The sequence below is a fragment of the Equus asinus genome, chromosome 8 (genome assembly GCF_041296235.1).
Source record: "Equus asinus isolate D_3611 breed Donkey chromosome 8, EquAss-T2T_v2, whole genome shotgun sequence".
Lineage (NCBI taxonomy): Eukaryota > Metazoa > Chordata > Mammalia > Perissodactyla > Equidae > Equus > Equus asinus.
The window spans coordinates 93,673,767-93,687,182 of NC_091797.1; the positions used below are offsets into that span (position 1 = coordinate 93,673,767).

Consider the following 13,416-nt stretch of genomic DNA (forward strand, 5'->3'; position numbering starts at 1 on the left):
TATACTCTATCTTGTAAACGTCCCATATTTACTTGAGGAATGTGCATTCTGCTGTCTTATATTGTTATTTATGGTTACAAGGAATACAGCTATACTACAGAGTAGAAGGAAAAGTCACTGGAATTTTTAAGATAAGAGTTATTTCTGACATATGACAGCTGTTTCAGCCCATACCCACAGACACGAAGGAATGTCCATTCACTCTTGCTCTGCTAAATAAAAAGTCTGCAAGTACTTTCAGGCCTAGGGGAGAATGGTTCTCAAATTGTCATCAGAATCATGGCAGAGGTGGTTAATGCAGATTCCTGGGTTCCACACAGAAAATAACAGCTTGCATTTATTGTAGATACTTTTCATAGATAATCTCATTTACTCTTTGCAAACATACCTCAAAAGGAGGCACCATTTTACAGATAAGGAACTTGTGCAAGTTTACTTAGCTAAGAAGTGACGAAGTCAATATTGAAACCCAACTTGTCATACTCAGGAGCACAAACTCTAAACCACAGCAGCATATTAGTCCTGGTTGCTCGAGGTGTGCTGATTGCTGAGGTCTGGGGTACTCGAGAAAGCTACATGTTAAATTCTCCTATTTTGGCTTGTCAACAGCTATGAAATATAAAGTTATAGCTATAGTCCTGCTCACCACATTTTGGGGAGTGTCTTGAAAATAATTTACATACTTTTATTTTTTCTTTTGTGTTCTAAAAGGAAAAGAAATTTACTTTATTAGTGATGACTTTCACAATGAAAATGGAATTTACCACAGAGGGAGACCTGGTGACCTTTGCACTGCCCATATCTAGTAAATTGTCATTCCTCCAGGATCATTTCTGCTCCTTTTTATTGTTTTCCAAACAGATACAGATAGCATCCTTTCCTTTTGTCTTGTGTATTCGACTTTACAATTATTGTTCCAAACAGCAAGTTTTATAACATGATTTCTTCTACTTCAACTTTATGTTATGGAAAATTTAAAATATCTACAAAATTGAAAGATAGAATAATGAACCTCCATGTACCCATCGCCCAACTTCAACAATTATCAATTCACACCAGTCTTGTTAGATCCATATCCCCACTCACTTCTCTGTTTCCTCTGTTATTTACATCATTTCATCTGTAAATATTGCAGAACATATCTCTAAAAAATAAGGGCTTTTAAAATAAAAGATTTCTTTTCTTTTTAGAATATTTTCTCTCTCTCTCTCTCTCTCTTTTTTTTTAAAGACTTTACTTTTCCTTTTTCTCCCCAAAGCCCCCCCGGTACATAGTTGTGTATTTTCAGTCGTGGGTCCTTCTAGTTGTGGTATGTGGGACGCCACCTCAGCATGGCCTGATGAGCAGTGCCATGTCTGCGCCCAGGATTTGAACCCTGGGCTGCGAAGCAGAGCACACGAACTTAACCACTCGGTCACAGGGCTGGCCTCTAGAAGATTTCTAAACGGTGCGGTACATTGATTTTCCTTTAAATGTTTTGTAAATGTCTTCAGTTATTCTTCCTATGCGCTTGCATCCTTACTAGTTTTGTAGAGCTTCACACAGCTTTTCCAGCAGGGGGCACTTGAAGGCTGGAGGAATTTAGATACTCGCAGGAGGGATGCGTAGGGAGAGCCCTTGAGCTTTTATCATAACCCAGAGTAACCCCTCTCTTCCCACCCCTTTTTGAAAAATCTCTTTGGTGCATCTAGACGCAAAGCAAAAGATGCGACAGGCCTGGAAGTCCTGGTTGATCTACGTGGTTTTTCGTAGGACCAAACTTCAGATGCAGACCACTGCCCTGGAGTTTAGGCAGCGGAGTGTTTTGTGGTGAGTGCGCTCAATTGCCCTACAGATCAGCAGGTATCATTTTACCTCAGCCTTGCTTTATACTACTGTAAAGCAGCGTAAAAACTCATTTTAAAACAATGTTTCGAACATAATTGATGCCTAATAAATATTTATTGATAACTTGTTCAACTATAAGATAGGTTTCACATAATCCTAAGTAACACTAATTGAGTACTTACTGTGTTCTAAACCCTGTTTTAAATTTGTGTGTTCATTTTTTAATGTAAAGTGTCTCGTTTAATCCTTACCATAAACTGTAAAATACTGTTATTGTACAGATTACTGTATACTTATACAGTAAGTCTCAGAAAGATTGAGTAACTTGCCCAAGTTCATGTAAGTTGTAATTGGCAAGACTAGGGCTCACCCACCCATCTCTCTGATGCCCAAGTGCATGCTCTGAACTGTTGCCCTGCACTGCGTCTTAGCAGTGTTGTCTGCACATTGGAGGGACCTGAGTTAATCTACTTGGAAAGCCGGACGTGCGTAACAATGAGCTACTTTATAGTGGGACTGATTCCACTGTACGTTGTCTCTAGTGGTCTGCTGGTGTCCTGAATGGTAGCATATTAAAAGCTCAGTTCTTGCCCAAAAGAACTGGGCCTTGTGTATAGTATGGATAAGAGCAGAGGCTTTGCAGCTAGATCACTTGGGTTCACATCCCTGTTCTGACATGTATTATTGGGTCATTTCACCTCTCCCAGTCTCACTTTCCTCATCTGTGAAATAGGCACACAATTAAGTACCTTTCAGAGTTCTCATGGGAAATAAATAAGGTAATGTCAGTGAAGTATTTAGCATAGTATCCAGAACGTCAATAGACATAAAGAAGTTATTTAAAATAAAAAAATTTTAAATTATTTAAAATGTATTCAGCAAATTTTTTTTTTTTTTGAGATTGGCCCTGATCTAACATCTGCTGCCAATCCTCCTCTTTTTGCTGAGGAAGACTGGCCCTGAGCTAACATCCGTGCCCATCTTCCTCTCCTTTATATGTGGGATACCTACCACAGCATGGCTTGCCAAGCACTGCCATGTTCGCACCTGGGATCCAAACCGGTGAACCCCAGGCCACCAAAGCAGAACATGCGCACTTAACCGCTGCACCACCAGGCCAGCCCCTCAGCAAATATTCTTAAATGCTTAATATGTATGCAATTCTACTGGAGCCTATGGGGGATAGTTTTGCATAATTTTATTTATTCAGGGTATGTTTATTGAGGGCTTAAAATGTTCCTGGCACTATACTGGGTGCTGGGGCTGCATTCAGGGAACTTATAATTCCCTAAGTGCTTAAAAAGATAAGTAATAATGCAAGATACCTTGTGATTTTGGAGTGAGTGCTGCAGCTAAGCATGTCCTAGGTTAGGAGGAAAGAGAGATTTTGGTGGGTTAGAGTGGTCAGGTAAGGTGAATGTTTCTGTAAAGCAGAGGTTGCAAACTCTCATTTCCTCATTATTGTTTCCCTACAGCAAATTAGACAATAGGCAGAAAGGAAACCAAGACTGGAATGAAGCCTGGCCAGGGTGGTAGGAAGGGAAGGGGTCCATCAAGACTGGAAATTGAAAAGCCACTATTTTGCAAATTATTCTGTGAAATCTCCTGATTTTTTAAATGTTAGCAATAGTTCATTTAAAAAAGAAAAACCCACGAAAACCTGTGTAGGCCAAACAGAGAAGGTCTGTAGTGTCTAAGGCCGCATCTGACCTGAGGAACTATCGGTTTCTAACCCTTAATTGGCAACTCTGGGACTGTTTTTCAGTTGTTTTCCTCAGCAGTGCCTCTAACAGATGACAGTCGAGAGGTGGCACCATGAAGGAAAGGGACTTGAGCTGAGAGTCTGAGGTCCAGGCCTCACTGCCCTTCTCTTTTCGGGGTGGCTTCTGCTGACTGGTTCTGTCTTCCCCTTGCTCTTTGACAGGGTGCGGTGGAGAGAGTGGAGGCAGCGACTGGGACAGGTCCGCTTAGGGCGTGCTCTCCATGCCACAGCTGTGAAGCACAGGGCCCTGCGCCTCCAGCTGCAGGTGAGTCCAGCAGACTCGGATTTTGGTGTGCTCTCAAGCTGCACACCCACAGAGGGTGGGGTCGGACTCCCAAGCAGAAGGCCATCCATCAGGCTGCTGCCTCTCTGCTGGGCCCTTGCTGTAGCTCAGGGGTCTGATGAGGAGGTAGGGGGCAGAAGAACGTGGAAGGCTGGGCTCTTCAACAGACAGAGGCTGCTATTAGGAATGTGCTAGATGTTATTACCAGAGGTTTTTAGAAAGCATCTGCTAGGGGCTGGCCCGCTGGCACAGTGATTAAGTTCACAAGTTCTGCTTCAGTGGCCTGGGTTCACTGGTTCAGATCCCGGGTGCGGACATGGCACTGCTTGACACACCATGCTGTGGTAGGCGTCCCACATATAAAGTAGAGGAAGATGGGCACGGATGTTAGCTCAGGACTAGTCTTCCTCAGCAAAAAGAGGAGGATTGGCAGCAGTTAGCTCAGGGCTAATCTTCCTCAAAAAAAGAAAAGAAAGCATCTGCTAATGGTGGAGCTGGAAAGGGATTTATGAATTAGTTATAAATATGTTTAAAGAAACAGCAGTATATTCTTTATTTTTTCATTACTATTTTTCTATAGCAAATTAGAAAATAAGGAGGGCAGATAAGAAACTAAGACTGAAAAGAAAGCTGGCTTCTTTTCTCATATAATTTTGTGTATCTTAGAGATTTCATTTGGGGAAGCTACTAGCTGGTCACCTATAAAGGCTTGACATCTATACCAGCTTATGCTGTGGTGAAGCTTTCTTACGGCCTTTGAGAGACTCTCTGAATTCCTGTCACTTTTTTGTGTCTGCTGGGTACTTATAGGGCTGCCAAGTCAATTATAGAGATTAGAACAGGGAAAGGAAAAAAAGAAGTGCCTGTTACTAACTGTAGGACTAATGTCTTTTTAATCTGACAACATACTGTATCATCCATGCAAATGTATGCAGTCTGTGGAAGTCACATGCAAGTAGCACATATAGTCATCTAGATCAGGGGTCAGCAAACTAGCCCACAGGTCAGATTTGGCCTACTACCTGTTGTAAATAAAGTTTTATTGGGACAGTTATTCCTAGTCATTTGTGTATTGTCTAAGGCTGCTTTCAGGCTACAATGGCAGAGTTAAGTAGTTGCAACAGAGACCGTATGGCCTGCAAAGCCTAAAATATTTGTTGTCTGACACTTTAACAAAATGTTTGCTGACCGCTGAACTTATAAGGTCTTCTGAGGCAATAGCAAGGAATCAGAGGTCTTGTCAGTAATAATAACAGTAACAACAGCAGCAACAATAGCTTTTATTGTGGTCTTACTTGGGCTGGGTGCTGGACTAAGTGCTTTACATGTGTTATCTATTTAATTTTCATGATTCTCTTTTTTTGGTCTCATATTATTATTGAGGAGACTAGAAAGGTTAAGTTGCTTTAACGAGGGTGATATACCTAGCAAATGTCAGAGCCAGGATTTAAACCATCGTGTTGCATTGTCCTTAGTAGACTTGTAATCTCAGGAGGGAGATGGAACTGAGCAGTGTGAAAATGCTGTAAACATAGAAACATAACGAAACTGATTTTCTGTCACTGATGGACCACAACTGTGTGAGTGTTCTTCCCTTTCACATAGCCACTTTGAGAGCCTATAAACTCGTTCTACTGATGCTACTATTTCTCAGAACACTTAGAATTCCTTTTTGACAGTTGTCTTCAAAGCTTGCAACAACAGATTTGGTTTTTCCTTTTTTTTTTTTTTTTTTTTGATGAGGAAGATTGGCCCTGAGCTAACGTGTGTTGCCAATCTTCCTCTTTTTGCTTGAGGAAGATTGTTGCTGAGCTAACATCTGTGGCAATCTTAAACTTTTTTTTTTTTTTGAGGACGATTAGCCCCAAGCTAACATCTGCTGCCAATCCTCCTCTTTTTGGTGAGGAAGACTGGCGCTGAGCTAACATCCGTGCCCATCTTCCTCTACTTTACATGTGGGATGCCTGCCACAGCATGGCGTGCCAAGTGGTGCCATGTCTGCACCCAGGGTCTGAACCAGCGAACCCCAGGCCACCAAAGTGGAACATGCGAACTTAACCACTGTCCCACTGGGCTGGTCCCATGTGGCAATCTTAACATCTGTGACAGTCTTCCCCTATTTTGTATGTGGGATGCTGCCACAGCATGGCATGATGAGCAGCGCATAGGTCCATGCCTGGGATCCAAACCTGTGAACCCTGGGCTGCAGAAGCAGAGTGCGCCACCCTAACCACTATACCACCAGGCTGGCCCCTGAATGTTTTTAGTAATAGCAGGTTTTCATGGTTTGAGGTTGGATTTAACCTTATAAAACAGCCAAAAGTCACTCAGAATCAAATCCAATGAAAAATATGAGTAATTAGGATGATATTGATATGGACCAAAAGCTGTATGACACTTAAGACCCAGATTTTATCGTGTGGATTATAAGTAATAAGGCCTTGTGTCTGATAAGTACCATATGGTTTACCAAGAACTTACACTTAAGTCATTTCTCTTAATCTTCATAACATCTCTGAACTAGGCAGGGCAGGCATCATGAGATGTGTGAAATTTTTTAAAATTAAATTTACGTACTTCAAACATAGGAACGTTAAATATAAAACATTTATAAAAATATTAACAGACATCCAAGTACCCCTGCCTAGATTTAAAGGCTGCTAGCATTTTCCAAACTTGCCCCAGAATTTAATGTAATGGACATTGCTGGAGCCCTACCATTCCTCCTTTCTGCCACCTTTCCTCCTCAGAGAGAGCCCCTACCCTGATACTGATGTCTTCATTCTTTTTTACTTGTAAAAATGTGTGCATTTGGGGCTGACCCTGTGGCCAAGTGGTTAAATTTGTGCCCTCTGCTTTGGTGGCCCGGGGTTTCACTGGTTTGGATCCTGGGTGCACACATGGCACTGCTCATCAGACCATGTTGAGGTGGCGTCCCACATACCACAACTGGAGGCACTCACAACTAGAATATATGACTATGTACCCCAGGGGGTTTTCGGGAGAAGAAGAAAAAAAGAAAAAAAAGATCTGCAACAGATGTTAGCGCAGGTGCCAGTCTTTTTTTAAAAAAAAGTGTACATTCATATCCATAAAGAATAAGTCATCTGTGGCTGGCATAGTGGTTAAGTTTGCATGCTCCGTTTTGACAGCCCAGGGTTCGTGGGTTTAGCTCATGGGCATGGACCTACACACCACTCATCAAGCCATGCTGTGGCAGTGTCCCACATACCAAATAGAGGAAGATTCGCACAGATGTTAGCTCAGGACAATCTTCCTCAAGCAAAAAGAGGAAGATTGGCAACAGATGTTAGCTCAGGGCCAATCTTCCTCATTAAAAGAAAAGAATAAATCTTCTGGCTTTGTGTAGTTAGTAAATTTATGAATGATGTCATACTGTACATTTACTTTGCAGCTTGCTTTTTTCATGCAGCAGTGTATTTCTGAGGTTTATCCATGTTGATATAGAGATCTATTAACTATATATAATATGCCATTGTATGAATAAGGCACAGTTTATCTGCTCACTATTCGTGGACTATTGATGACTTCTTTTTGCAATTACAGCATTGCTGCAGAGAACATTCTTAAACATATATCCTTGTGCAAGAGTCTGCGAGTTTCTCTAGTCCAGTTCCTAGAAGTGAGATTGTTGAGTCATTGAGTGTTTCTCTCTTCATCCTTATTAAGTATTGCCTAGTTGCTCTCCAGGGCTGTGCTAATTCATGTGCTGACGTTTCAGTTCCCTTTTCTTCAGCCTCACGGGCACTTTACATTACCAGACTTGGTCATTTTAACCAATTTGGTAGATGTGAAGTGATAGTTCATTGTTGCTTTAGTTTATATTTCACTGATTCCTGGTGAGCATCTTTGTAGATGCTTATTTGCCATTTCTGCTTTTGAGCTTGTTTACATCCCTCACTCCTTTTTTTCTGTTAGGTTATTTGGCGTTTTCTTACTGATTTTGTGGACATTGTCGTAGATTCTGCTTACTGATTTTTTTACTGTCATGTACGTTGCAGGTACTTTCTTCCAGCCTATACCTTGTTTTTTCGCTTTGTTTATGGTGCCTTTTTTTAATACAGATGTTATTAATTTCAGTGTAGGCTAATTTATTCTTTTATCTTATGGTTTGGTCTTTAATACATCTTGGATTTAATTTTATAAATTGTGTGAAACGAGGTCTTAGTTTGTCGTTTTCCATATGGATAATTAATTGCTGCAGCACTATTTACTGATTAATTCATCCCTCTTCTTTTTTATGCTGATTATTAATTCACCTCTGTTATAGAGCAAGGTCCCATTTATTCATCTATTCTGGACTCTCCATTCCATTGGTCTGTTTGTCTGTCTCTGAGCCAATACCACGCTGTTTTAATTATGATTTAATGAAACAGGTAGGAAAGAGCACAGGTTCGCTAGTCAGACTTCCCAGGTGGAATTCTGCCTCATCACCTGTTAGCTTTGAAGATTAAGTGTGATGATACATATAATAGGCTTAGAGCAATGCCTGGAATATGGAAATGCTCCGTAAATGCTAACTGTTTATTACTATTCCTGCTGTTACTTATATAGCTCATAAGTTTTTATATATGGAAAGGGATATTTTTTATTCTTGTTCTTTTTAAAAATTGTCTTGGCTCTTCTCTTTTACTCTTTCTGACTAATTTTAAGATCAACTTGTCAAGTTCCACAACAAAGCCTACTAGGATCTTTATTATAATACACTGACTTTTTACATTAGATTGGGGAATATTGTCATGTTCGCAATACTGAGTCATCCCGTCCGTGAACTTGATATCTCTTGTGACGTAATGATGAGCATGAGAGGGAGAGTAGGAAGGATTAGGTCATGAGGTAACAAGAAGGCAGACTGTAGGCCCTTGCAGGCTGTGCCCAGAAAGCCTTTGGCTCTCATTCCAGGGGAGGTGGGAAGCTGCTGGCTTTGAACTGACGAATGATATGATTGCACCTCCCTCTTACCAGGATCCCTCTGGTTCATTGTGTGCTGTCTTTTTGGTAAGAGAGGGAGCGAGAGATATGAGATTTTGTGTTTGTATTTTTAAAAAGAACTAATGGAAAAATAAACCAAAGCTAACAAAAAGTGATTACCTATAGTGGGAGTGGGGGAACAGTGTGGGAACGAAGTACTTCTATGAATTTACTTTGTTACGTAGTTTTAACTTTGGAACCACGTAAATATTTTACATAATTGAAAAACAAAGTAAATTAAAAAGGAGAAAAGCATTCCCTAGGATTTTAAAACACACTAAAAAACATATCAAGTTCATGGCAATGACTACACAGAGAAAATCATCACTTTAAGTAACTTTAAATACAATATTTTGACTGTTCATCCCTAGTGGGATGTATTTTAAGGACGCAAAGGACTGCTAAGAAATCTAAAACTGCATTCAGTAGTCTTATTGTTAGTAGCAGGTTTAGAATTATTATGTTGAAACTATTAAAGCTACATTGTAAGATAAAGCAGTAACTATGGCAGTGTCGTTAGGAATCATGGTTTTCAGTGTAAAAGAAAAGGTTACAGGTATAAAATCAAAGAAGTTAAGTAAAAGCCCTGTAATCTGAAATTGGAAAGGTAGATATCAATATGAACTCATGATATTTTTTTAACCCCCCAAAAAAGTATTTCTAACTCTATTTACTCTAAAGACTTAGAAGCAGTGGCCATAATATAGCCATTCAGCATCCCCAATGCCCAAGTTGTGGTCTCAACTATTTCCCACTAAAAGGAAGTGAGGCTTTTTGGACAAATGGCTAATTCCAGGTCTAGAGCATGAAATAGACATCCTAAGCCCAGGATATGGTGTGCTGAAAAGTGAGGAAATTAACAAAGGTTAATGGGGTTGTGTCAGAAGGACTTCAGAGCCAATTCAAAAGGGCTCCTATAGACTTAAGATAGAACAATTTGAGTGTCAAAAAGAATAATGACTGCAATGGATTGAAAACATATCAAACATATAAAAATTCATGCATTCATAACGAGAAAAAAAGGAACTCATTGGTCACAATTTTGGGTTGTTAGAACATTAACTTAATTCTCTGAAAATTAATGAAAACAAAAGTCAAGCATTTATCCTGTCTTTTCTGTACAAACTAATTAACCCTCTGAGAAGCCAGAGGGTTCTTGAGAGAGTAGCCTTCTTTGTAGAATTCCAGTTAATGAATGCAGGAGTATTAGAATTAGAAAATTGCTATCTTGCCACCCCCAATGAGAAAAATGGATCTAGGCAGCAATCACTAGCTGAAAAGATGATGGAGAAGTGTAATGGAAGGATCAGACTAATGCTACCCGAAGCTACTGAACATCAGCATTGCTGAAACTAAGGCAGCCGCCCATCGTGTGCCTCATGACCCAGTGGAATGGAAAGTACCCAGTGACACTCAGGAAGTGTTCTTACCTAAAAGTTTGAACGTGACTCCAACCAAACCTAACATGAGTCTGTCAGTTCATGGGAAATGCAGGGACAAGGAGAATTACAGCCTTAAGGAGATGACCAGCCAAATCTAAAATGTGGGACATTTTAAAGGATAAATGACCTGGTTTCTCTAACAAATTGGTGACATTCTGAAAGAGAAATAAGGTAGGGAGGGAAATTGTTATGTAACATGGATAGATTTAAGTGATGTAACAACCGAAACAAGTGAACAAGGACCACTCTAGGTGTTGTGTTAAGAAGATCAAGGATAAAGGCAGGGAGAACAGTAAAGAAGCTGTTACAAAATTCCAGGTGAGATTTTGGACAAGGATGATAGCAAGATGATGTTGGATTCTGGATATGTTTTGAAGGTATTGCCAATAGGATTTGCTAATGGATGGATAAGATGTGAAGTTTCAGAGAAAGAGCTCAAGATGACGCCCAGGTTTTTGGCCTAAGTAACTGGAACAATGGAATTGCCATTTTCTGAAATGAGGACGATGGGGGCAGAAGCAGATTTGTGGGGAAAGATTTAGGAAGAGCTCCATTCTGAGCTCTGTATCTTCAGCCTAACAGACCTTTTGAGTATCCAGGAGATGTCAAGGAGGCCGTTGGATATATGTGTAGGGTATTGAGGATGAGTCTAGACCTGAGATGTAAATTTGGGAGTCCTCAGCATGCAGATGGTTCTTAAGCCACAAGACTAGGTGAAAGCACAAAGGGGGTGAGTGTAGCTAGAGGACAGGTTCCAGGACCGAGTCTGTGAGGTGAAGAGGTGGGAATCAGCAACGGGAACAGAGAGGCACCTGAGGTATCCTGGAAGCCAGGCGAAGGGGGTGTGATCAGCTGTGTCAGATGCCTCTGGCAGGTCAAGAAAGGTGAGGACTAAGATTTGACCTTTGGATTGAGCAACGTGGAGATCTTGATAAGAGCAGTTTCAGTAAGCCTGATGGGGAGAGAGTTCAAGAAAGCCTGCCTGGTTGAAGATAAGTTAGAAAATAGCTCTTTTGAGGAGTTTGGAAAGGAAAGGAAACAACTCAAATGTTAACTGGATGGCAAAATGTGGTCTGGAGAGGGGTGTTGGTTGGTTGGTTTGGAATCACTGATTTATTCTTTTCAGGTAGTATTTTTGTGACAGAATCTTTTTCTCTGACTTTGTTTTTGACAAATACCAAATCACAGAAAAGGTGGCTACTGTATACTCTTCACTAGTTTAACCCATTGTTAACATCTTGCCACATGTGCTTTATTTCTATAAGTATCAATATATTTCTTTCATTTCCTGAGCCACTTAAAAGTTGTAGACATGGGACTGGCTCAGTGGTGCAGTGGTTGAGTTTGCGTGCTCTGCTTTGGTGGCCCGGGTTCACAGGTTTGGATCCTGGGTGCACACCTAGCACCGCTGGTCAAGCTGTGCTGTGGTGGCATCCCACATAAGATAGAGGAGGAACGGCCGGCCCCGTGGCCAAGTGGTTAAGTCCGCGCACTCCGCTGCAGGCGGCCCAGAGCTTCGTCAGTTCGAATCCTGGGCGCAGACATGGCACGGCTCATCGAGCCACGCTGAGGCTGCATCCCACATGCCACAACTAGAAGGACCCACAACTAAGAATATACAACTATGTACCCGGGGGCTTTGGGGAGAAAACGGAAAAAAATAAAATCTTTAAAAAAAAAAAAAAAAAAGAGGAGGATTGGCATAGATGTTAGCTCAGTGACAGTCTTCCTCAAGCAGAAAAGAGGAAGATTGGCAACAGTTGTTAGCTCAGGGCCAATCTTCCTCACAAAAAATAAATTAAAAAGAAAAGCTGTAGTCATTAAGTTTACCCTAAATACTTCAGTTTATATCTCCTAACAAGAAGGATGATAACCACAATATTATCATATCCCAGAAATTTAATACTGATATGATAATATCTAAAATACAGTTCATATTCGAACTGTTTATTGTTGCAGTTTTAGTGTCAGGTCCCGGGTCCAATCAAAAGTCACTCACTCCTTTTGGTTGTCACATCCCTAAAGGGATTCTTTTTTTTTTTAGCATGGGAGGAATAATAGCCCATCCATATACTGATTTTGAAAATCTAGTAGAGAGTGAGAACTGATGATGCAGTAGGGGGAAATTGCCAGAGTGATAAACCTGAGAAGGTGAGAGAAGATGGGATGTACCCTTAGTGGGGGATGGCACCTTCGATGGCAGCATGAACTGTTTATCCAAAGGAACAGGAGAGAGGGCAGAGCCTGGGGCAGCTGGGTGGGTAGATGTGCGGGGAGCTTGAGAAAATTCTGTTTTGATTGCTTTTATTTTCTTGGTGAAATAGGAAGAATGATATTCAGCTGAGAGGAAGGAAAGGAGAAGAGATGGTACAGGTTTAAGAAAAGAAGGTATGGAGTCGTCGTCTAAGATAGCCATCTTCAAACTAGGGCATGCATATTGCTGAGCATACACGAGGACTTTCCTAAGGGTGCATGTTTATGGATAGTCTTAAGGGGATCTGTCTGTAGACCCTCAATTTCTGTAGGTATGCTTCTGGGAAATTAATGTGCCTGAAAAAGGGCCTCTTGACAATAGGCTTCCTCCCACTTTGGAAGAAACGGCAGATCCTCGACTATCCCAAATCTGAATTAATTATATCACCATTTGGCTTGTCCCTGCTTCTTGTCTACTGATCGATTTTATTATTCCTCTTTTTTGTTCTTGGTCTTAATCCAGAAAAAAAATTACTTTGTGGAAGCTGAATGTGCTTCCTCTTTTTTTTCTTTCTTTCTTTCTTTTTTTGGTGGGGAAGATTGGCCCCAATACCTAGTTGTAAGTCCTTCTAGTTCTTCTGTGTGGGATGTCACCACAGCATGGCTTGATGAGTGATGTGTAGTCCACACCCAGGATCTGAACCCGTGAACCCTGGGCTGCTGAAGCAGAGCACATGAACTTAACCACTATGCCACCAGGCCTGCCCTGAATGTACTTCTTAAAAATCTTTTCACCCCAAATCCCCATAGCTTTATGATGCTGCTTGGGGATTGCCACTTTCCTCATTTCTCATTTTAGCCTTTTCAGGGTATGTCTGTCTGTTTCCCTTTTCCCTCATCTTTTCTTCACCTCTGTT

At 41.0% G+C, this 13,416-nt stretch overlaps 1 protein-coding gene across 15 annotated transcripts in view; it reads left to right on the top strand.

Annotated features, from left to right (window-relative positions):
- Positions 1 to 13,416, top strand: part of SFI1 (SFI1 centrin binding protein) — an 89,783-nt gene that overhangs the window by 38,382 nt on the left and 37,985 nt on the right. For all 15 annotated transcript variants that reach the window (XM_044775544.2, XM_044775543.2, XM_070516411.1 and 12 more), the window contains 2 exons: positions 1,692 to 1,809; positions 3,752 to 3,854. In XM_044775544.2, coding sequence (XP_044631479.1) covers positions 1,692 to 1,809; positions 3,752 to 3,854 — 221 coding nt within the window. The remainder of the gene's footprint in view (positions 1 to 1,691; positions 1,810 to 3,751; positions 3,855 to 13,416) is intronic.